Source organism: Plectropomus leopardus, chromosome 13 (assembly GCF_026936395.1).
Source record: "Plectropomus leopardus strain MGB_pleo_1.0 chromosome 13, ASM2693639v1, whole genome shotgun sequence".
NCBI classification, from domain to species: domain Eukaryota; kingdom Metazoa; phylum Chordata; class Actinopteri; order Perciformes; family Serranidae; genus Plectropomus; species Plectropomus leopardus.
Genome location: NC_142188.1, coordinates 13,121,004 through 13,146,117, shown reverse-complemented (window position 1 = coordinate 13,146,117; position 25,114 = coordinate 13,121,004). Strand labels below are relative to the sequence as shown.

Below are 25,114 nucleotides of genomic sequence, written 5' to 3'. Positions count from 1 at the left end.
CAATTTGCTCAGGTTTCTAAGGGTTAATACCATTTTCTTATACCAAATAGCTAGAGTACTGGTTTTAATGTACCTCTGTACTCAGGGGAAGACTTGGGCTGATTCCTGCTCTGGTGGATGGCAGACAGTGTATGTTGTAGGTCATGCCCCTCATTATCATAACTAATTCTCTGTCCCTTTATTCCACCACATTTACCAAAACCCTTTACTTGCATATTATACACATGCTGCAGAGTGAGCTGGAATCTGCATAAGACAGCGCAGAATCAGGCGCTATCTTCCTCTTTTTGTCTCTCTCTTACACTCACACATTCTAAAACCAATGATTCATTCAAATCCCTCGTGAATAAAGCAATAAAGTCTTATTGGGGCACATCTGAGTCTACAAACCTACCGCAGAGGCCAGTCTGATCATTTCCATTCGTTTGTTTGCTCAGCTAAGACAGCTTTGTATTTGTATTTAAATCAGACTCTTGTCTCGTCTTAGACCAAAGACGCTGTCAGGCTATTGATGTGTATTTACTTATCAATGCAGTTGTTTAGATTGCAGACATGCATATGTGGTAGTTTAAAATGGGGTCCTCTTTCACCATACTGAAAAATCATATGTAGTTGAAATGCACAAGACGGCATCATTGTGTCACATGATCTTGTCATCATGCACTGGAAAGCCAGTGGATGTGTTGGATTGGAGTACAGGTCTCTATCACTGTGGCTGAGGTTTGAAGATCAGAGGCCAGATGAGATGACCTTGGGAGAACCGTCATCTAATTGGAGGTGAAGGGCCAAGATTTAAATTGGAAATGTGACCTGGTGTTCCTCAAACAATATGAGGGGGGTGTTCACAAAAACATTAAACTGACCCAAACAAAATGTAATAAGCTAAAATTAAGATAACAATAATAATAAGACTAGAAGTGAAAAAAATATGTTATTTTTTTAATGTAAATGATAGAAAAATATGGGCAGAGACTATCTGGTTTACTTTCCAGTACACTGAAGATAGGTTTGTATGATATGAGCAAATTTTACTTGTTTATCAAAAGGGAAAGCAATACCATGTGCCAAATGTGCCTTTACCATTACCATTATGGGATGGCTTTGGCTCAGGAGAAAGAGTGGGTTGTCCACTTATCGAAATATTGGTGGTTCGAACCCCAGCTCCTCCAGTCCACATGTCGAATCATCCTCAGGCAAGATACTGAACCCCAAATGTGTGAGTGCCTGTGAGTGTTCAACTGAGTAGCACAAGGCACCTTGTATGGTAGCAGGCCAGCCACTGGGAATTTTGGGCAGGAGAACAAAGTTTTTCAGAGTGAATCTCTCATCCACACCCATTTCGGTGTGTAAAAAAATGATCTGATTATCTGAAGCACCCACCCTCTCCCTTCACCAAAATTTAGTGCAAATTTGCAGCAGCATTTAGCTCCCTTCCTGACAAAAAGCATAACATGGTTGGTATCAATGCATGTCGTTGTCTAATTTAATATGATTTCTGAGTCTTCTGGCTAGCTTTAAAACTGAACCCACTACAGCAGGTTTTACTTGGCAACTTTAGTTTGCTTAACACCACCAGATTTTGGCTGAGGATGTGAATTGAGCTGCTGATTTTGCTCTGATATATTCCAAAAATGCCACAGAGCTGCAGCATGTTTAGCATGCAAGTACTGTTCAGGTAGAATTTAACACAATGACCAACTTAATTATTTCCCAGATTTAGTTTTGGTTATCAGCATCCCTAAATATATGTAGAAATGCAGGAAATGGGATTTAAATCGCTTTCTTTTTTCATGGGGGAGGACCCCCAGTGCCTCTTTTTCATTGTGTCCCATCTCACTTCCCAAATCAAAGTTACGCCCCTAAGCAGAGGACAGGGTCTCTTCAGGAACATAGACACTTAGAAGATTGAAATGTATTACTTTTGTATGAGTCTATCTATTGTTTTTATAAAGTAAAATCCTGCATAGCATACCTTCAGATAAATATATCTTAAGAAAAATGCCACCTCTTCTGGACTATAAACTAAAAAAAAATCAATTTTAAAAATAAAACAACTTAATTCATAAACAAACCTGAATTTAAAAAAGAAAATGTCGCTCAGTAGTAAAGCGTGCCCCTCTGTTGGTCTTTAATATCATAATTTCAGGGTGGGTTTGGGTGAAAAGAAACCAGTCCTCCCAGTAGCATTTACCATCACAGAGCCCCTGCACTTGCATTCTGCAGCTCACTAACTACAGCCTCACAGTTTCACAACCTGGTGGACCATTTGGCAAGGGCACAGAAACAAAAAAGATAATGGTCAATGGAGAAATATAAAGGGACAAACACAATCTGTTTCTGCACTAGATGGAGATGAATGGGGCATAATCCATTGCCTTCCATCACACCTACCCAGCCTGCACCGAGGCTGCTCCCCCGCCTAACCGCAATGATGATTAATCCTACACCCACTATTTATATTTCCTAATTGTAATTAGCACGAATTATCAATTATGGTTAGTGCCTAATTGCCCTTCATAAAGACAGCTCTCCAGGTTTAAACGGGTCCATTTAAATAATGTAACTAATAGCTCTTGCCTTTGCGTTGCGGATACATCTTCATTGTTCCACGCGTGAACCGTGATGGTTGCTCGTAATTTAACAGGGCAATCGAGAGAAGGAGTGCAGGTGGCACTGCGGGACTAATTATTGTTAATGAATTATGATGTGACCTTCTCAGAACAATGGCTAATCAATGCTCACGTTGAGTGACAGTGCGCTCTGTGCAGATGCTAGAGACCACAGAGCTGTTACTAGCAGGCCTGAGCCCCGTGGAAAACAGGCAGCTGCAGCTCTTTCTGTCTGTTTTCTCACGGTCGCTCAAAATATCTACACCCTTTTTTTACACTCACTTGTTTTTTTTGTGTGGAGAAATGTAATGCCTCAGCCAAAATAAAGCCAAATTTACAGATAGTTCAATCTGAAGGTCTAATCAGGGCATAAGGCCAGGATAGCTGAGTTTTGTTCCCGGTCCTTGTACCCCAGAAAGACAAAATGCTGCAGTGTTACCTGGTTTTTCACTAAAAGCAATTTTTATTATCAGTATTAAATGTTTATTATTTTTTACTTGCACCACATCAGAGCTCTCTGCTGTTTATACTATTAAAAGTGAGCCTCAGCTCAACGAATGGAGATGAGATCAAATGCTCTGATTCTTTGGTGCATCATTCACAGCTATCTCACAACTCACATCTCACATCTCAGAATCATGATTTTCATTGATTTCTGAATCCGTGTATATCTACAAAGCCATGTGAATGCCTGAGGAAACTAATGCATGCTGTGTGTGTCATTAATGAGAACGATTTAGTACAAATAGCTGTTTTCCTATTGCACAGTCTACAAAACAAGGGCATGTAATTTGAAAGAGCTTTGCCCCCCAGTTTTCCTCTCATAACTTTTGTTGCATTAACACAAGACTGAAATTTAAAGGTCCTATGGTATGGTTGGCATTTCAGCACTCCTGGTTCCCTCAAGTCAAAAATGGGTTTTTGGCAAGATGCCTGAAATAAGGTCTGTGGTTAACACAAGCTTGGAGATTTTCACTTTCACTCATTGTGTTCTAAGACATAAAATACATCAGTAAATACCCCTCTCATTGACTTTGAAGCTTTCACTCCTAAGTGCTTTGCCAAAGCTTTTCTCTTAAAGTAAAACATTATGGACACAGGCCCTTAAAGAGACAAGCACTAAAATGAAGCGTTTTAGATAGAAGGTGAATACAGGTATATTCAGACAGACAATCTGAGAAAATATATGTATTTTTTTTTAACATTAAAGCCTGTAAACATGTTCTTATAGAAACCCCAAATACAAGTATGAACCTAAAAATGTGCACAATATGGGACCTTTAAGTTTTTAAGGGGCACAATTGTGGTTACTGAACAAAGAAATCCTGTGTAGTTTGGGGAATTAAAAAACATCGAAACTACAACAAATTATAAATTCTTTTGCACATGTGTATATATAACTATAAGGAGGGTTTTCACATAAAAACAAATTCGAACCAGACTTAATTAAATGCAGTAAATTTCTCTGTTGGAAAGTTTGCACACTTCGCAGACATGACCACACTGTGCTGGTCGTTAGTTGACAACATCAGCATTTGAACTGACCTTTACCTTGTTGTGACAGGGGCGCAGAATGACTGACAGTGTCCCTCAGCATAATTTACCCCCACCCCACATCGCCCTCCATCTCCTCTGTGATGCAGTTGACCCCTTTACAAATCACCCCCAACTTTACACATCTGCTGCCTGTCAGCATCTGCCAGGCGCACTCACCCGTCCCGCCCATAATGAAAAACTCTCATTACTCGCCTCCACCCAACAGGTATACAGGCCGTTAGGACAATTACTGGGCAATGCCACTGACCTTGTTGTTAGAGAGAGTCAAACAAACACAGAGGTCTAACTGAAAGGAGGCCTGGCAGCGAAACCCGTAGGCGTGCAGTGCAGACAGGAGACTTTGCAAAATGAGGGAAGCTTTATGCCCGTACTGTATCGATCTACAGCGCGCACATCAATGCCAACTGCCTCTAAGTGCAGATAAAGAATAAACATAGGTAGTAGCTGAAAAGTGGTGTTAGACACAGTAGTCAAATGAACAAATCTTGCTCATTTTCCAAATAAAACCATGGTTTATGAGCTTCATTTCATGTCTACATAGTAACTTAGTAGAGACTAAAGCTGTGTGTGATTTGTGATGCATCAGTTATCATTTAGAAGTCTTTGTTTTTGGTCAAAGCCACAGTGATCATTTGGAAGTGCTGCATCCAAGATTTTCAAAACAGCTGTCAGAAATAAGCTGTGTTATCATCAACCCCAGATTAGTAAGCACGGATGCTGGGAAAAGAATGATAAGATTTGGTAGATAAAACTTTTTTTTAAATTTTAAATCAAGTAAGTTTCTGCAGGTTGATAATCATATCATACAGATAGGAATGGAGAAAGACAGGAAGGTAGAAAATCTATCTCCTTTGGTACATTTTCAGATCAAACAGATGGGTGGACAAAAGTCTTGGACTCAAGTCCAAAATTTGATGACTTAAGACTCGACAAAATAAAAAAGGCATGTATCTCGGCTTGGATTTTAACTCTAGTAACCCGTGATTTAATTAAGACTTTAGCCTTTTGATTTAAAAATACCTGATATTATCCCCCGGACCCAAAGATTAAAAAATATTTTATGTAAAAAGCTTGCCACAAATCATTTTGTTTCCGTTGATTTCCTGAATCAGTTTACATTTACTGCTTTTAGTTTCATGCAAGTCAACACTTTATTCACTGGATCCACTTGGTTTGAACCAGTCTGACAGCATCCAATCAAGTTGCAGGAGAGAACTATGAAGAACTAATGTTACATTATTGAGTGCCAGTTGGAAACAATGATACCAAAGATAATATTGTTTGCATCCAAAATTATATGTTGGTCGAAAACTGCAGACGGAGACGAAACAATTTCAAACTTTGTTCAACATTTTAAGTTGCAGAAAGAATGGTAAGTTGAAAGCTCATTTTAATGTAGTGAGCTAATACTTAGCTAGTGTTATTACTCTGATGTTAAAATGGCAATACACTGAGGTAACCTTTAGCTCACCTGGTGAAGCGAACACCCCACATAGACTGAGTCCTTGGAAGCGACCTGGGTTCATATCCCATCTATGGCCCTTTGCTAAATGTCACCCCCTCTCTCTCCCAAATTTCCTCTCACTCTTAAGCTACACTGTCACTAAAGCGGGAACAAAACAAAGAGTTTGCATTTGCTGAAAGAAAATTCTGATTTGTTTGGGACTCTAAATTCAAAGCTGAGAACTTGGCACTAGGGCTGGGAGATACAAAGATATTATAGTGAATCGAGATATGAGACTAAATATTGTCTTAGTTATTGGATATTATTATATCACGATAAGGAATAAATGGTGTTTTTTCCTGATCTTAAAGGTTGCAAAACAGTAAAGTGATGTACTTTTCTCACCAAGTTTAAATACTTGCATTTATCCACTTAGTCATTATATCTACATTTATTATATTTATTACATTTATACATTTATTTACATATTATTAATCAAAAATGGAATTGTGTTAATATTTTTTTCAAAAATTGCAAGTTGTTCCTACAATAATGTCACATCAAAGAGAGAATTTGGTAAAAAGGTTTAAAAATATTTTTTAAAAATATTGAGATATATATTGTGTATTGAGATATAGCTTAAAAATATCGCAATATAACTTTTAGCCCATGTTGCCCAGCCCTACTTGGCAATTATTTGCCTTGGAACTTGAATGCAAATACTTGAGACTTACTCGTGACTAACAAAACGATGAATTGGTCCCACCTCTGGGAAAGTATACAGTTATGGCCCAAAACATGCCGAACCATCGGTGCGATCCTCAGTGGTGTTCCTGTATCTTAGAAACCACAACAACTGCAACGTTTAGGAATCTGGCACGGAGGATCTAACAGCCTCATGTAATGATTCACCAGACACTTGCTGACCTTTTGTTTGAGTCCCACTTAACAGGAGAGTCGGGGAGACAGTGGAGGACTTTTGAGAAAACAAAAGACACTACAGACTGTGTGTAGAGCTTCAGCTCATAATGCTGCTCCTGCCATTAGACAAATTATCTGACGTTTAGCAGACTGGGGTCAGCCTCCCTGTGAAGTGATGACTTTATTGACCCTTGAGGGGGGTCTTGGATGGAAGTGTGTCTCTTTGACTCCCTGCGGTGTCTGACAGAGAACACTCCACCTCTCTGAAGTCTCTCTCCGGCCCGAACAGACTCAGAGCTGAGCCAGCTGCTGTTCCCGCTCTCTGAAGTCTACCTGAGGGTCTCTTGTCCTCAGGGCTCGTCCCTTTTGTCCCACTGACCCACACAAACAGATGTCCAGCCAACGGGCTTTCTCGTAGGAAGTTGTAAACCTCCAGTGTGCAGCGGGTTCTATTCATATGGAGAGACTACAGTAATGGCCGTGCAAGTGCCATACACATGCAAATGCAGCCACGCAGACACCCTGTAGGGGTAGCTTTAACAAATGTTTGACTATGTAACTACCGCAGACCATGTCAGTTCAGCAGACTTTGACTGGGTAGCAATGAAACCTACATGTAGTGGAGTAATCACCCTGAATTGTATAAGTGACACAGGAAGTTGTGTCCTTTTAAAAGTGTGTAAACATGATCTGATCCCCCATGTCACAGACAGACATACAGACATGGCATTTGTCTCACACACAATGTGGACCTCACAGGCTTGGATGGTAAAATATGTTAATATGTTAAAAGAGTAACACCAAACCACATCTGTCATTAAAAAAAGAACATTTTACCGCCAATTTGAACTTTTTCTAATCCTGTAAATGAAAATGCAGGTCGTTTAAGGACTGAGGAGTTAAACGAAGCTCCTCTGCTTTTGCACTTACTGGTTTGGCCTTCCAGTATCCAAAATGACTGTCTGTAGCCATCAGGTTTTATCTGTATTGGACACCTGCTGAGAATATTGATCCTGTGCTGGTTTCACCATTTTAGCCATCACCAGGCATCAAGCTTTAAACAACCCTATGTCACTTTATATTGAATACTAATAGCGAAGACCAGGGAGCCGACTGATTGTGAATATAAATCCATCGCCTCAGGAGAGAAAACAATCAGCTGTATTCATTGTATGCCTGCGATTTAGCTTTGAATGCTATAAAGAAGCATCTAGAATAGAGATCCATTGTGGATCCTTCAGTATGTCCAAATCACACATCCTTGTTTAGTTTTCTCTAATAAGCAGGTAGATGTTACTGTCATCTGATACATTTTCACCATACTATTGCAAGCATATGTGGCTTAAACCATTTTCTGTAATATAAATAATTTTTTACTTGCAACCAGTGTTTCTCCGATGCTTTTCAGACTGCCAACCCATATCACAGACTATTGCATTAAGTCAGCTAGACAGTCATTGTTTTTTTCTCTGTTTTCCCCCAACTTCTTTCCCTATCCTTAAAGAGCACTTTTTTATTTTGATTTTTTTGCTTTTTACCATCCCCAAGTTCTTGCTTCTCGAGCCAGTGCATCATCTTTTTCTTCTTTTTTTTTCTTTTTTCTGTTATGAATTTGTATGAATGTTGATGCAGTGTAGAATATTGTAGTAAAAATGATACCGGATATTGCAAGATTATGAAAATTTAAAAAAAGAGGTAAGGAATGCTATAATCATGTTATGTTATTTTAAAAAAATAAGCCAATTTAAGCTGCTACAGCATCTTAAGTTTTTAATAAAAACACAGAACCTTGATATTTCCTGGAAATAATCAGCACCAGAGTGCTCCTTAATCTTATTACACATTATATATTTTAACATTTTATCATAAAAAGATTTTATTTGCACTATAGGAGTAGTGACTCCTTGAGTTTTTAAGCAGAAACAGTTTAGTTTCCATAAAGAGAATGAAGGAGAAATGACTCTTCTAAAAGAGTCCAATTTGGGGAGACAGGGCGATCACTGATATGGATCAAGAGCCATCTGTGCCCAATTTACTTTCAGGTTGTGGATTATTGAATTTAATGATATGGGTGATTATCGACGAATGCTTTAAACCCATTAGGTGGTCGTGTGAAACACTAATAGTGTTTGTGTCACGTGTCTGGTTGAGAGACCGAGGGGGGGACAGACGCTTTAAAAACCGCGCTCCGGTCATCTCATTCACGCTGTAAGACTGACAGAAGCAGAGGAGAAGCACAAGTCCACACTCAGAAGGGATCTTCAACACTAATCCGGTTTGATGAAGCTTGAAGACAAGAAGTGGGCTAAACTATGAGAAGTTCCTCTCCACGCGCGTAATTACGCACGCCAGTCCCTTTCTCCCCTTCTTTAAAGGTGTGTCTCCAATAAAGGATGCTGGACCCTAAAGACCGTGGAGTGACAATGACGTCCAGTCACAAAATTTCATTTTCTATTATTGATATTTTGGATCCGAACAAATTCAACAGCAAAAGGGGAAACGAACTTCCCATCGTCAAAGAGAAGTTCTCTGTGCCACATGAGGAGGGAACAAGTTTGGAGTCGGACAGCTCTGCAGGAGGAGACTTCAGAGTGGAGCGCACGACAGCAGGTAGAGAAAACACATTTATAATATTTCTATTAATCAAACTTTTACGTGTAAAATATTATTTTTCATTTATTTTATTTCACGTGGAAGTTATTTAAAAACATTGCACTTTTAAAAAATTGAAATAAAATATGCGCCCATACATGTCATATCTAAACAGCGCATAGATAACATAAATATTTGATATATATTGCTAGAATAAAACTGTTGTTGTGGGTCTGGACCAAATAGCAGCAAGTGAGACGCTATTTTCTATCAGATTTATTGTCATCTCTGTATGACCTTCCTTTAATTTCCAAGGCTGCGTTTCCTTTCAAGGAAGCCACAAAAGCTTGCTCCCAGAGCCCCAGCGTGTGATTGGCACTGGGACAGGCAGGCTAGATAATTGTTTAAATCGTCCCATTGAGGATGCCTCTGCGCGCTTTGATCGATATCCCATTACTGCATCCTGCATATCTCCCTCCAGCACCTTGCAGGTACAAACTTCACACCCCATCCATGTCTGATCCTAAATATCGTTCGATTAAAACTTCCCTTTAAATAGATGACATTTATCGATCCGCCCGCAAATATGAAACTCCATTAGCACGTCACGGCTGAGGTGGCGGAGCTGGATTTAGACGGGATTTCTTTCCGCAACATGACATTTGAGGCGCTGTGCGGTTTATAAATTATTTAAGGATTAGTGACCAAGTCTCCCTCCTCTCCTCTGAATCTGTGCTCAGTTCCGCTCCAGCGACCTCAGGAACCAAATCAAGCGCGTTACACATGTTAACTTCAGGCCCTCTGTGTTTGGTATTTAAACGGCGGTTCAGACAGGACAAAGAGGGACATCACTTAACAATGAAGACACATTTCTTAAGCAGGTGTGGTCCTTCAGCTCTCAGATTTTTGACAAGTGACTTCTGTCAGGAGCTGTCCTTTCAGCACCACTGACAATTTAGCCCATTTAACAAGCTTTTAGGCCTTTTGGCCTCAAAATTACCCATCAGAAGATCATCTGTTGTAAGATAAAATAATCATATAAAATAAAGCATATTTGTTTAATTACTTATTTTTAACCTTTATTTAACAAAAAAACCCTTTAAAGATAAAACAAACAAACAAACAATGTTTCAAGACTGGTCATGGCAGGTAGCAACATAAGCTACAGATAGACAACACACAACAAAAAATAAAAATAAACAAAATATGCAACTCCAAAACAAGCAATATAAAACACAAAAAGAACACAAAATGAAGTTACTGCAAGAAAAGGCTAAAGAGTATGTTAATATATGCTATAAGTGAACCGTAAAAACAAGAAAAATTGAAAGACAAGCAAAGATACACCCTGACACTGGCATATAGAAGATGACATAATACAAAAGTCCTACAACAGTGCTTTGAAACGGCCTAAAGGAACCAATGAGTGCAAATTTAAGTCCTTTTGCAGAAGAATCCACATGTATAAAGCTGCATACATAAATGCCCTCAAACCCCCTCAAACTTCATACAAACAAGAGGTATAGACAACAGAAACAAGTCCTGTGAAAGAAGAGCATAGTCATTCTCATTCTTCCCCTCATAACTTATCTTGAAAATTCAATGAATTATCAGTTAGATTTTAAGAACCAACATTGAGTCCAGGCCTTTACCCACAAAGCTGTTGTCATCTTTTAAACGAAAGGGCTAAATATGGTTCTACTCTCAAAAGACGAGGATGAAGAAAATTCATAGGGCCTATATGCATAGGTGTACACAAGATGCACGTCCCCTCTCAATATTTAGAACACGTTTATCAAAACCCCCACAATAAAATTGCAAGTAACAGAAGACTTTTTGACAATAATGAGGGACATTTAAACCTCAAATTGAAGCACAAAAGGCCCAAATTGGTACCTAAAAACTCAACCACATGCAGGAATTAGTTTGCCCAAAATTTTCTGGCTAAGGACCCCACCTTTGTCAAAATAAAACCTACGCCCTTGCCCATACAGTTATACTCCCTTTCTTTTGTCCGACTGTCTATTAGTTTTTACACATAAATTGTGAGCATTCACAAGAACAAAAGCCCCCATCATATTCCTATCCATCCTCCTGGATCCCACCCCCACCCACTTTCTCAGAAGATTGTGTCTCTCTCACCCACCCAAGTGAAACAATCACACGCACACAAGCATACCAGGACAAAGAGACAAGTCTGAACTAAAAACAAAAACCATTAAACAAAACAAAATAAAGGAAAAAAAAATAAAGGGGTGGAGGAGTGGGATGGGGTCATGGGTTAGGAGCTCAGTACCACAGGTGCCACTGGATTCCTCGGGTCTTCTAGTTTCATCTGATAACAGTATCATCACTCTAGCTTTAAAACTCAGCCCATTGCAGCTTCTTAAAGACAAGAATGTTGGCCAGCGATTAACAAGACAAAAAACAAACAAACAAACAACAAAACAGTTATGTGCGGACCTTAATTGCAACACGATTAACACATTAATGCTGGCAGCCCTAAATAGGCTACATATGTGAGCTACTGTATGCAGAACTAACTTTGTTTTTCTTTGCTTGAGCACCCACCCCCCAAATATCTGTGCACGGCCCTGTTCACTGTTCCTCTTGGTAAAGGTGCTGCAGAGTTTTGCAGGATGTGAGCTAACTTTTCTGTTATTTACAGGTGAGGAGACAAGAGTTGAAAACTCTGCAGCTTCCAGGCATCATGCAGTCGTTGCTGACCCCCTCCTGCTCTCCCCACCGGCTGACACAGAGCCCTGTCTCCCCGGAGAGCAGGATGTGGAGTCAGCCGTCTCCCTGCAGGACCCCTCACCGCACAAGCGGCGGCGCACGGACCAGGCCTGCGCCAAACCACGACGCGCCAGAACAGCGTTCACGTACGAGCAACTGGTGGCTCTGGAAAACAAGTTCCGCGCGACTCGGTACCTGTCTGTGTGCGAGAGACTAAACCTGGCCCTGTCCTTGAGTCTGACCGAGACCCAGGTGAAAATCTGGTTCCAGAACAGGAGGACCAAATGGAAAAAGCAGAACCCCGGGGCGGACAGCACCTTGCAGCCCGGTTCCAACTCCCTGGTCAGTCCAAACCCGCCCACCTGTGGGACAAGCCCCGCCAGCTTCCACCAAACTTTCCCCAGCTTCAGCTCTGGGAATGTCATCTTCCACCATGCCAGTGGAGTTCCGCTTTCATCCACTGGGGGGCTCTTGCATCCCTTCATGTCCAGTGGTTTTGTCCAGCCAAATTATTTTAATCCACATCTATGAAAGAAGCAAAGACTGACATGCAGCAGCTGGTGTGGGAACAAAACTCACAGCTGCCCACAATCACTGTAAACTGTTTCATTAATGCCATATCATGTCCTACAAACTGAGGAAAAAAGGAGGCACCTGTTTGTTTTGACAGCTTCTGTCTCGTCTATGCCCTTTTTCCCTCAACCGGGTCACCTTTAACCCTCCTGTTATGTTCAACTTTCAGGAACAGTTATTATGTTCCCGGATCAAATTGACGTGTTTCAGATATTTTAAACCATCTGAAAGTAGTCTATATTTTCTCCATTAACATTATTTTTTAGCTCAATTAATATCAGTTTTATGAATAATTACTATAGTGTAACTGAGTTTTTCACCTCTTACATATTATGGTTTACTGATGCAAATTCACTCATTTTCCATTTAAAATAGTTTTCTTTTTTTCCCCTATGCACTAGTAAAAAAATATACTGACCACATTTGTTTCAACATTTTTTGTTCAGCATTTTTGAAATTGGTTCTTTTATGGAGGTGTCAAACTGACCCGTTAAAATCAGATTTACATCTTTAAACAACATTATTTTTTAACAATGTTTACAGGAGGAAACATTTTGTTTATGTGTTGTTTCATGCTCCAAAAATTATTAAAAATATCTTTCCTGAATTTTTAATTGTTGACACTGGTCAGTTTGACCCGCAACATAAAAAGAGGGTTAAAGGGAATTAAAACTTCCTTATGAAACTCCAAATAGGCTGCTGACTGTCTTTAATCGTTTGTCATGGACCTTTTCTCAAACTTTAACATCATAAGGCCAAATCTGTGACTCAACCCGACAATTTTTTAAACATTATCGTCCTTTGATATCTCTGAAAACACTGCACCACTATGCAGTGACTGTCTGTCATTGTGTTTGCTGCAACACCTGCTCACGCTGTATATCTGACAGCTCATACAGTATCATTTTCTGCATCGTTGTACTGTCTTACATCTCAAACTGTGGCATATTGCAACCATCCGATACCCAGCTGTGTGCCTGCATCTCAGAGGCTCACACAGTTGATGTCTGTTGCCATTTCTACGACATTATCATTGTAACTTAATTAAAAAAAACATAAAACATCTGCGTGTGGCTCATGTATTACAAAGTGAGAACATTTCAAATGAGAATGAATTGTAGGACGTTTTGCATCCCTCTTAGCATTAATTTGTTGAAATGTGACATCAGTAATAGGTTTGTGGTAGATCATGTCCTTGTTAAAGGGCCTGGTGGAAATTACTCATATGCTGCCATCTCCTGGGCAACAAGGTGCAAGAGGACGGATCTTAATTACTTTATGACCCGAGACTGCAGCCTTTATGGGAGTAAATCTGACAGAGAAAAGACGTTTAAGCACAACTTATTTAACTTTAAAACAGCACTGAAAGAGTTCTATACACAGGTGGAAAGTAAAACAAGTACATTTCCACAAGTAAATACATTGAGATACTTGCACTCTGCATGAGTGTTTACATTTTAAGATACTTAATGTTTTTACTCTACATTTAACATAAATATTGAACTATCGTCCTGCATGACTGCTGAACTTCCTTTGCGGATAAAAATTTGACATACAAAACATGTCCAGTTTATATGATATGCTGCTGTTTCAACATTGATTTTATTGTGCTGCATTCAGATGCCTTTCACAAGTGTTTTGAGTGCTGAGCAAAGTGGTTTGATTTTTTTTTTAACATGGGGAAACAAGGCATTGAGCAACTTTGCAAGCAATGTCTGGCTAATTGTAACAAATAAGTGGATTTAATTTTTTTATAGCAAGGGGAAAATGGGAAAACTATATTTATATTTAGCATAATTATGACAGTGGTGTGGTGATAGTTGATTAGCCCTCCTGTTGTCCTTGGGTCAAATTTTAGCAATGGCAAGGTTAGGTAGGTGTACTAGCAACTAGTTAGATGGGTAGGCTACAGGGGAGAAAGTGAGTATACCCATGTGTATTCCAATGCTTTTTGGCAGATGTTCGGGTACGCTGGAAACAAACAGAAAAAGAGGCAGGAATACCTCATATATTTGCGAATAACCTCGACTGTGGCACTGGTTTATAGGCTGTGGCTAATGGTTTTATAAAGGGATGATAAATGAATTGCTAATGTTCTATAAGTCAATTAAAAGTCATTATAAAGGACATTTTTGGGGTTACCAGGTTGGGGAATATCCCCCTTCAGGAGAACATTTGCTTTCTCTTTTTAGGAAACGCTTAAACCTGCAATTACTGAATTCTTTGGTTACTTGGGGGCAGCAGAAACAAGCTGCTTTTACATCACATTTTTTAAATTCATATGTTGAAATATAAGTTAACACTTGTTTATTTAGGATACTAAATAAGGACATGGTCAGCTTTATGGCACAACATCAAGAAACCAAAATCTAGAGATTATTAACATTTACAGTTGCAAACTCTTTTTTAAAGATTTATTTTTTTGGCTTTTTTACTTTATTTGAAAGAACAGGTGAAGAGTGACAGAAAATCAGGAGAAAGAAGGGATGACATGCAGCAAAGGACTCTGGGTTAGAATTGAACTCGCCTCTGAGGTGAGCAGCTGGGTGCCTCTGTAACTGCAGACTTGATAGATTAGAAAAATAATCCTTTATCAATAAAGATGATCGATGATTGCAGGTGAAGACCAACTTTTACTGACAGCTTATTAGAAATTAACAAAGCCGGGACTGTTTTTATTAATGACTTACTGACATTTATAACTACAGATATATAATTTATTATAATGAGAAATAGAGAATTGATTAATTTAAAAGCTTAGTGGGCCGCAAGAGGATTCTCTGCAACTTGGCAAGATAAATGTTTGTTATGAATGGCTTATAATTGATCTAAATATATAATAAAAACTGTAAAGCATTAATTTATTTATTAGCCACTGATAAAGACATTACTTACATTAAAACCCTCCATAAAAAGCACCTTGCTCGAAAGTGGTACCAATATATCTGTATTTATAAATATAAAGAGGTTATTATAAATAAATTAGCAACTTTTTATCATCTAAGTACATTTTGATACTAATACTGCTATACTTTTAATTTTCTAAACTATTCAATGCAAAACTTTTACTCTGAATATTCTTTTCACCACACAGACTACAACCTTCACTTACATATTACAACCACACAGTGTCACCATTTCCTTTCTCTCTTTCTAAGTAAAAGCTCAGTTTATAGGCAGTCAGCAGTGGGAAAACACACTATATTTATTGGAATTTAATGTATAGTATGATCATCAGTCTCATTCAGTTTTAGGATTTATCAATCCAATGCATGTACATATTTTATGGTATAGCTGTTGGTGTTATTTTAGCAGTATTTCATCATTGAGTCAGAGAGGCTTGCTCCTGGTGAAGTAAAGTTATATATCAGGCAATTACTCATTTCTGCTTTGGTAACAGGATGTTAATGAAACTAAAGGAGATCTGGCAGCACGTTCAGGAGGGGATGTATGCACATATCTTATTTGCACAGAGATAAATTAGGGAAATGGAGCCATGCAAACACAGTTAATTGTAGACCTCCTGGTAATTCACTATTGCAGTAGGATTCTGAGGAAAACTCTGTTCTATCACACTTCATTTACCTCCATTTCTGCCTCCATGTGCAGCAGATACACATGACTGATGTAACGCATCACCCGTTGAGCTGAGGGAAGCCAGCAGGCAGAACAGGACGGACAAAAAAAATATGTGGTGCAACAGCTATAGGTAGCCAGGATGATGTGTGCAGTCCCACAGCAGAGGACCAGGATGGGAGAGCTTCAAACACACTGTCAAGCTAGTGTCATTAGTTGACATCTTTCAAGGGTGTGTTGTGCTTTCACTACTTTGATCTACAATACACAGGTTGAATGAGAGGCTTCTGTCTATATCTGCAGACAGTGAGTGTGCTGCTGGGGAGGAGAACAGACTGAGAATGGCTGGTAGGCAATTTTCCTCCTGACATCAGTGTGACAGTTAGAGGGCTGACAAGCATCCTTCAATTAGATGGGGTTTTCTCACTGCTGTCAAAACCTGGCCAATGTCAACCTGTCGCTGAGGAGCAGCTCTGTGGAGCTACAATTTCTGTTTTTTTTTTACGCCCTCTTTCACACACTTTTGCACATGCTTACAAACATGCACATTAATACAAATTTGGCTTTGGTCCACATTTTTGTACTCACTGGTGCATATGAATGTCCCCCGCTTTGGTTCAGTGGTATTTTTCATTTCAATAAGGCCTGGCATGCAGCCGAAGAATTTGACAGTTTTGATCAATACTCTGGGAAATACAGCATAAGGAACCCATCTTGTATTTTGGCTTGAGGCAACTGTAATATGAATACGTGATGAATAATTTTGCAAGTTATCTGAGGGGGGTCATTTAGGTCCGGCCGAAGAGGGCGCATGTTTAAAATTCATGTTGGAGAATGCTCTGGGACAAGGTCAGATGTTAATAGTAACAGTGCTTTCATGTCTGTGTGTGCATGTGTGTGTGTGTGTGTGTGTGTGTGTGTGTGTGTGTGAATGAACAGTGGTATGGGGAGAAAATTCCATCTACAGCCCCTGTTCACTGTACTTATCTTCTGCAGAGAAGCGAGTGGGAGGTTTGAATAAATAAAATGGAGCTGAGGATTTCCTGGTATATGTGTGTGTGTGTGTGTGTGTGTGTGTGTGTGTGTGTGTGTGTGTGTGTGTGTGCGCTATCTTCAGCCGTGGTGGTCCACAGGGACCAGCATCGTTTCCACTGAGGTTCACAGGTCAGATGGGAAGAGCGTGTAGTGGGGTGGGGGGTGAAAAGAGATAAACAAATGCACAAAGAGAGTTTCCCAGGTGGAACATTGTGGGAATGTTTTATAAGGATACAGTTTTATATTCACACTGACAAATTCTGATTCTCTCTAATAATTTAGAGAATTAACATTTTTATCTGTCTACGTGTTTTATTTATGATTTTTCACTCACATTAATTAGTACTTAGTCCACGGCTCAGCTACATCAAAATGGGCTTTCATGCTGATTTAATCTTAGAAAAGGTCAAGTACCTGATTGCTTATTTGAATTTTATTTTTAAAATACCTTAAACCGGCACTGACGCATTATAGGCTTGTAAAGTTAAAATGGTTAACTCGTGAGCTATAGATTAGAGTCTATTTATAGATTCAGCAGAAACTGAGCAACCAACACGTTCTCATTCGGGGATGCCGCAGCCAATGCTGCAATACCGACATAAGCACATGTTTAGGATTTAGGCAGCAGAAGCATGTGGTCAGGTTTAGAAAAAAGCATCATGGTTCGACTCTACATTCAATCTAGGAAGCAAACACCAGGCTCCCAGGTAGAAGCTCCTTATATGACATATATTGTCACCGGCAGTATTTTAACCGACGTCTAGTTAGGTATCATATGGCTGCAACAGCTTTCTGTCCAGTCACGTTATCAACTGATGTATCATACTGCCGAGACAGTTGCTGTCAGGTAGTGGTAGCCTTTGGCATCAGTATCTTGTGTAAAAATAATTGACAAAGTGGTGATATTTGGCAATTTTGGAATAAGAACAGGCTGGAACAATACAAGCATTTATTTTGTTAACGTATGCGTGTGTCCACCTGAGAACCCCAAGTCCAGTATTAATTCTCCTTTTAGCTCTGTCTTTGGTCTCCACCAGCTCTTTTGTGTCTAAGTGCTCAGCCCAGCCACCAGACTAAAATGTTGGCATTGTACGTTCTGCAAACCAAGAATATTTTACATTTGCATCTTAAAATGCAAAAAAGAAAATGAAAGTGACATAATGTATGCATTGTTGAGGGGATGGTGGATGCCGTGACACCTAAGAGAGACACTTTCCAAGCTGCAGACTGCAGGATTAAGACCAACAAACAACAAAAAATGTGTGTTAGCTGTTTTACAAGTAGCTGTTTTGGCTCCATGCATGGGTGTTATAGAGTGACCCATCACTGTTTTTCTGCCAAAAAGTGCAACAAGGAGTGGTTGTTTTTTTCAGACACACTGCATTTCCTGCTGCTATAGAGAGTTGCTGGTTTTTACTGAGATGTGGCTGTTTTTCTGTCAGGATAGTGCCAAGAAAAAATGTTGTTTTTAACTGACATCATTGTGTTTTTTAGGTGGATTTGTTTCCCCTCAAACCAGGTCTTTTAAGCCAATACTTCATCTTTTCCTAACGGTAACCAAATGGTTTTTGTGTGTAAACATGACTATGTTAACCACCGTGTTGCTGACATGTAAAAATTCAACATAATTGCTTCAAAGTACCGTAGTATTTGTAGTTTAAATACAACATTTTTTGGGGTATTTGGTTGAAACATTTTGTTCACCAGCTAGGTGATAACTTGCCCACTGTTTTGTCCTGGGCAGGTAGTCTATAGTGAGTTTATCAGAACAGCTGCTTGACGAAAATGATGATAAGAGTGGCGAAACTGCACCAAACTATTAAAGCTGTAGTTGGTTAAACTAAAACAATGAGCTGAAAAACACTAAAATGCTCCAAAGGGCTGGGGCTGCGGTCTGTTCTCTTTCACATAAAAGGGATCATGTAAATTATTTTTTATATAATTAATATTAATAAAATAATTATATTTTAGCTTTAATTGTCCTCAGTGATCAACACTGTTTCAAGTGTTAAAGTTATTTCTTGAAAAAATTAAGAAATAATTTGCCAAAATAGTTTTGTCCACTTACTTAATTTATCTGGGGCTTTTGACCACAGCTCACAGTCTCCCTCTGCAGATAAATTTCTCCTGTTGTCACGGAAACAGCTCATTTATCATCACAGCCATGACAATGACAAAGTCCATCCACTGAGGAAGACCTCAAGATGTGCTCAAAAGCCCAGTGAAAGGACCATCTTTAGGAATATATCTCTCACTTAAGTTTTAACACCCAAAGCAGGGTTTATTGTCCAATCAAATAAAATTAAAATACTATAGAAACACTGCATTTTAACTACATATCTGTCTATAACCAGAGCAGTTTTGACAGTAGTAGTAAGGATTCACCGGGTTGGTTTATTTATATGCCACAGTGCAGCAGTTCAGATATTCGCACCTACACACGGTGCTTCGGCTGCATATTCAAAACTCTGCCTTATTTTTCTCTGAACATTATACAGTTTCACTAAAATGGGGTATTTTGAGTAAAGTGTGGTTGTAAATCGCACATGTCTTATTCTTTTATGTATTGCAGAAAGAGGTGGGAAAGCCAATTAAACAGACATAATTTAAAGATTAAAATATCACTCAGCGCTTGTTATGTGTAATATCTGTGTTTGATTGGAGAATAAAGTTTCTCAAATCACTGTGAAAGTGCACTCCTTAAGACGGCCCCAGGTTTTTATTATTGTTTACTGCAGCCAATTTTTTATGAGCTTTGGCTCTTTTTGTATCTAACCACCAATTTTATGAATCCCCTTTTGAAGTACTTTTTGAAGTCTATACTGTATGTATATCTGTTCATCTGTTGGGAACATTACTGCCTTGCTGTGTGTAATGTGCTTGTCCTGGAGAGTTTTCAGACATTCTACTTTTTGCTTGAACTGTTAGAGTTTTGCTTGATATCTCTCTTAGATGCTTTGTATTTCAACTGCATCCTCCAGCGCAGCAGGGACCCCAGCCAAGGCAGGAGGAGATAAAACTGATTTCTTCAGTACCAAGCGGCAGAAGGAGCCAACTTGTAATGGTGTTTTAATCAGCTGTAGAAAGTGAAAGTCAGGTTGAGGTTTAAAGGAGGTGGGCAGGTCCTCAGAGGTTTTTCTCTGTGTTTGGGAATTCAGAAGTGAGCTGTAATATCGGACCTCATCTTTGGGTCAGCTCAATGACAAACCGCGAGAGTCATAAAACTTAAACAGCACTGTTACCGAGGATAAGATTGGTTGAACACCTTTGAACCATTTTTTTATACTTCATGCAGAATATTTACATTATGATTTTAACACCAGCTGTTTCTTTCAGTTAAATTCTGTCCAAATCCTTGAAGCTAGAACACAAATTACCCAGATGTCAGACAGCTACTGTGCCTGAAGGGAGAGAATTGCCAAATGCTTGACAATCCAAACGCTCCCTTCTGTTTGCTTGCAGTCTGCAATCATTTAAGCTGTCTTCTCCAGCTGTTGACAGCCATTAGGAAACAATGAAGTCTCCAAGTATTAAAAGTAAGTAAGTATCGTCTTTTTCCTTATTCATAATTAAATAAGAGATTCCTTTTGGTGTAGCTGAATGGGATTTGCGGTTGGGTTTGCCTGAGGGAGTACAGTGTTTCAGAGAAAGTCAATATTGTCTCATTCAGTCTGGCTTTGCACTCCTTCATTGATTTGTTCCTTCCATGATGAACAATGTGGTTTTTATAAAGTCATTTTGATAAAGAAGTGCAAAAAAGTTCACTGTGAGAGCATAAGCAAATTATGAAACACTGGGCCCCATGGGCACAGATATGCAACATGCCCCACCACCTCTCCTACACAGGAGCAAGACACAGACTTTGTGGTGGTTTTCCCTTTTTTTGTTGTTGTTTAGCATCCTTTTGTGGTCGCAGTGCATCTATTCGTGGTTCTGTGTCGAATTGTGGTTGTTTTACCCATTTTTGTAGTTATTGTTTTAACTTTCTGCAGTTCATCTGCATCTCTTAATGGTTGTTTTGTATCTCTTTGAAGTAAAATTGTATCTCTTTGTGGTTGCTTTGCCCGTTTTTGTAGTTATTTTGTGTGATTTCAAGAAACATTTGGATAACTTCCCAGTAAGAGTTTTTACTAAAGACAGTCCGGAAATGGCATGGTAGCATGCGAGCAACGTCTTAGATAAATCTCCGGCAGGCAATCTCGATTAAGCTCGCCTTGTCCATCTTTTCCTGTCCCTCACAAATCTTCTGACTACGTGTTCTAATCCTTGCGCACAAGCCAGCGTAGACACGATGATGTGATTACAAGACAACTGGCACAGAAGTCAAGCAGTGGATGAAAACAGATTTTCCGAGGAAAAGGATTCATGGTTTGGGAAATGAGTGTAATGTGATTTCATTGTGAGTAAAATGAGGAGGGATTCCAGATCCTTGAATCAACCCTGACTCTGGGCTGAACTCAGGCAGGGCTGCCAGGAGTGTCATCACTCTCACAAGAAGCTGTTTTTGACTCTCGTGAAATCAGGCTCTTTAGTATAAAACTGTTCTGATCAGCTTGGGCCAGTGACAGAGACATCATTAGTTAAATCCTCTAGTGAATCCTCTTGAGAAAGAAGTACTTCTGTGATGCATTTTTTATGAAGTGTTATATAATAGTTTGCAGTGACAATAAATATTGGAAATCCTGAATCTGCTCAGGCAGAATCTGGGTATTGATGTACTCCAGTGATACACAGCATACAGCCCGCAAGCCAGATTTGGTCCCCAATAGGGTCTTGAATGACCCCCAAATTTAAATCACAATAAAAATAAAGGGATTCAAATTCTTTTTGTACTTTTAGTATACGTAAGAAAAAAGAAAAAAAGAAAAAAAAACAATCAAAATAGAGCTTGTTCATCAAAAAAAGTGCTAGTGGAGGATCCCCTGCACCCCTGACAGAAGTCCGTGCTAAGGCCCTAATGTCCTAAAAGCGTGGGAATGGCCTAAAATCTGAGAAATGTCCTAAATCAGAGAAATGACCTAAAATCCTAGAAACGTCCCTAAAATCTGAGAAACGTCCCTAAAATCTGAGAAATGTCCTAAAATCCTAGAAATGTGCTAAATCCTAGAAATGTCCCAAAATCCTAGAAATGTCCTTAAATCGGAGAAATATCCTAAAATCTAAGAAAACATGTATGGGGCTGCTGAGACTTGCCCCTGGCCTTCTGTCATTTTCTAAAAGTGGGCACCAAGCCAAGCAACGGGTGCATCTCCCTGCTGTAGCCGTTGGTCAAAACGATGCATTAATAGTTAAAAATTCGTGCAATAATCTGTGAAACTTCCTCTCGCTGAAGATCTCTGTTTAATATTCTCTTCACCTCTCGTCTCCCCAAACACTGCAGCTTTACCAGATGTGTTGTTTCACTCATCTGATGCATTCAAAGGTCAGTTGTGCTAATAACACAGAAGAGGACAGAGCGCCATTAATTACAGTCTGTCTCAAAGTCAAAGACCACAGAGCTGGAAGAGAGCTCGTCCTCCCTCGCACACACACGCTCATTAGAGGACATTATCTCGCAATGGCTGCTGAGTGAGCTAATGGCAGTGTAATGAACTCGCTCGCTGCTGTTAGATTTGGAAAAAAGATGCAACAGTCTGTCTTCCTTTCACCTCTCATGCACAGAATCTGCACAATTTCTCAATCAGGAGTTTGGTGAGCTAAGCCTGTTTGCTGCTGAAATCCCGATGTGCCAGATAGTAAACACTCCAAGGTGAGCTGACATCCATATATTTGACTCAACTGGAGAGGAAGAGATAGAGGCTGCATGCAGAGAAGTAAAAGTTCAGTTTTTTAATGAGCATTGCTTTCCTTCAAGGATATCCAATAACAGTATAAAAAAAGACTTTACCTCATGAAATACTTCTGCATGCCTTTGAAGAAAGTGTCAACTTTCCAGAGATGACAGAGAGAGCGTGCAGGCCTGTGTTGTGTTTGCAGTGTAATTTGATAGATTCCATAATGCATGAGGATGCATGTCTTCAAATGATAAAGGAAAAGGACTACAAGTAAGTAGCAAAAATAGGGCAAAGTCAGGATTTCTAGTTTAAAAATTGACTGTTAAATCTGCAGTAATTGTTAACGTACACTGACATATCATCACGTCCTGAGTTAATATGGTGAACTTGTTGGCAGTTGATTAGTTATTCAACCAGCAGCTCCAGTGCAATATTAGCATTTATTTAGAGTCCTAGAATTAAGACTTTTTAAGACTTTTTAATGACACTTAAATTAAAGATTAAAAAAAATATAAAATGACAGCAATTGCTTAAGATTTGGGATCGTTCTTCCCAAGTGTTTATTGTGACATAAAATGTGACTTTTTGGTCTCATGGTGGAGACAATGTAGAACAGAACTGGGAAATACCCGCCATGTGTTGACAAGTTTTGTTGGTAATTTTTGTGTTTCTCATTCTGTCACAGTTGTCATCATACCAAGCCTTGTATGCAGTGCATTTACTAGTTAACTTGATCACGAACTGTTGTTTAAATACGCAATTATTGTTGAATCTGTACTGCCCTATGTCCTCAAGGATACAGTGACACCTAGCTAGTAGACATTTGACCCTCTGCTCTGAGAGAGTTGTGTGGAAATTAAGTTTAAAAAGGGTTTTTTACCCGTGCGTTTAGATTTCACAGTGCAACGTTAGAAGAAGACAAAAACGATTCTGAAATCCTACTTCCCATGTCTTTGCATTTTTAAGACTTTTGGAAAGTTGATTTAAAGCAATATCATGCAACTTTTAGTTGATTGTTGAGTCTCATTCCCAGGTTGTCAAATACCAACGTGTTTGGTTGATGGTTGGACTGATGCATGAACCCAAAACGCCGGTATTTGACAACTTGGGGATGAGACTCAGCAATCAAATACAAGTTGCATAGTGTTACTTTAGGATAACACAAATTAAAGCATTTTGTAGATTAATTTATTCAATGCCTTTCAAGGCTTTTTAAGGATCCACAGGAACCCTGTTACTGTATCTGTCTGCTCTTTCAGCTGAACAGGTAGGACACAGTGGGTTTTCTCGAGCTTTTGATGAAATCGGCTTCCTGCTGTGCCCAAAAACAACACGAGAGCATTGAGAGTGAACCAGAGCAGTAAGGTTGTGGGCCAGATACCTAAACAATGAGCTGAAGCTCACTTAAAAGCTGCATAAGGCTGGCATGTGCTGCAGATTCAGATGATAATTATCTGTAGGTTTATCACCACGAGTGATTCTTGACTTTGTCATTTGATAGTGTCATAAAAAACAGCCTTTCAGGCCAGCAGCTCTGTGCAGTGTTGCCAGATGTACAATAATTAATGTATTTGTAGGATTGCTATGCCCTCTGCATAATGTATGATCAAAAAGTGCCATAATGTGTGATAATTTTGCCATTTTGTGATGCTTAAAATTAGTTGTTGCTTTTTGTCTGCACTGTTTCATTTTAATTTATTTACTCGCGATCACAGCTGCTCTTCTAGAGCTTTAACATTCTTACTGAGGTTTGCTGTGTTCAATTTAAGATGTCTTGAATCGGCCAGTAAGCCCAGGTATATTTTTTGATTAGCAAAGATCATGGCCTCAACTGTTTTCATGCAGAATAAGAACAGGCTTTCAGTCTTGTCATAATAACCTACAATTACAGAAAATGTCTGACTAATGGTCTTGTGGACTCAATCCCACCCTCCTTTCAAAAAAAAAGTGTTTCTTTAAAATCACACATTTATGCCTATTTGCTTTTGTGGTTATGACTTGCTTACGATGTCTTTCCCTTAGAAGTATAATAATTGTAAGCCCATCTGGCAATGCTGACTCTATGGGGTTGCAATTGGTATCCTAACATGTTCATAATTACAATGGTAATGTATTACAACATATTTAAAGGACAGGCTGACAAATCAGGGGAACACCAAAGTCAGAGGGATGATCTTCAGGACACTATAAATGTCTGTACTGATATAAAAAGCCAACCCATAGTTTTTAGGATATCTCAGTCTGAACCAAAGCTGTGGACCGACCGCCAGACCATTAATAGAGTGTCTGATTATGAG

General features: G+C 39.2%; 2 protein-coding genes across 2 annotated transcripts in view; both read left to right on the top strand.

Moving 5' to 3' along the window:
* Nucleotides 1-25,114, top strand: part of LOC121954714 (carbohydrate sulfotransferase 15-like) — a 59,614-nt gene that overhangs the window by 5,897 nt on the left and 28,603 nt on the right. The window lies entirely within an intron of this gene.
* On the top strand, nt 8,772-13,382 carry nkx1-2a (NK1 homeobox 2a). Its single transcript, XM_042501593.2, has 2 exons — nt 8,772-9,141; nt 11,792-13,382. Exons 1-2 carry the CDS (start codon nt 8,925-8,927, stop codon nt 12,388-12,390), a joined length of 816 nt encoding a protein of 271 aa, XP_042357527.2. The 5' UTR covers nt 8,772-8,924; the 3' UTR covers nt 12,391-13,382.

Coding starts and splice junctions, on each gene's coding strand:
- nkx1-2a (XM_042501593.2), top strand. CDS start 8,925: ATGCTGGACCCTAAAGACCGTGGAGTGACAATGACGTCCAGTCACAAA. Junction 9,142..11,791: donor AGTGGAGCGCACGACAGCAG/GTAGAGAAAACA, acceptor TGTTATTTACAG/GTGAGGAGACAAGAGTTGAA.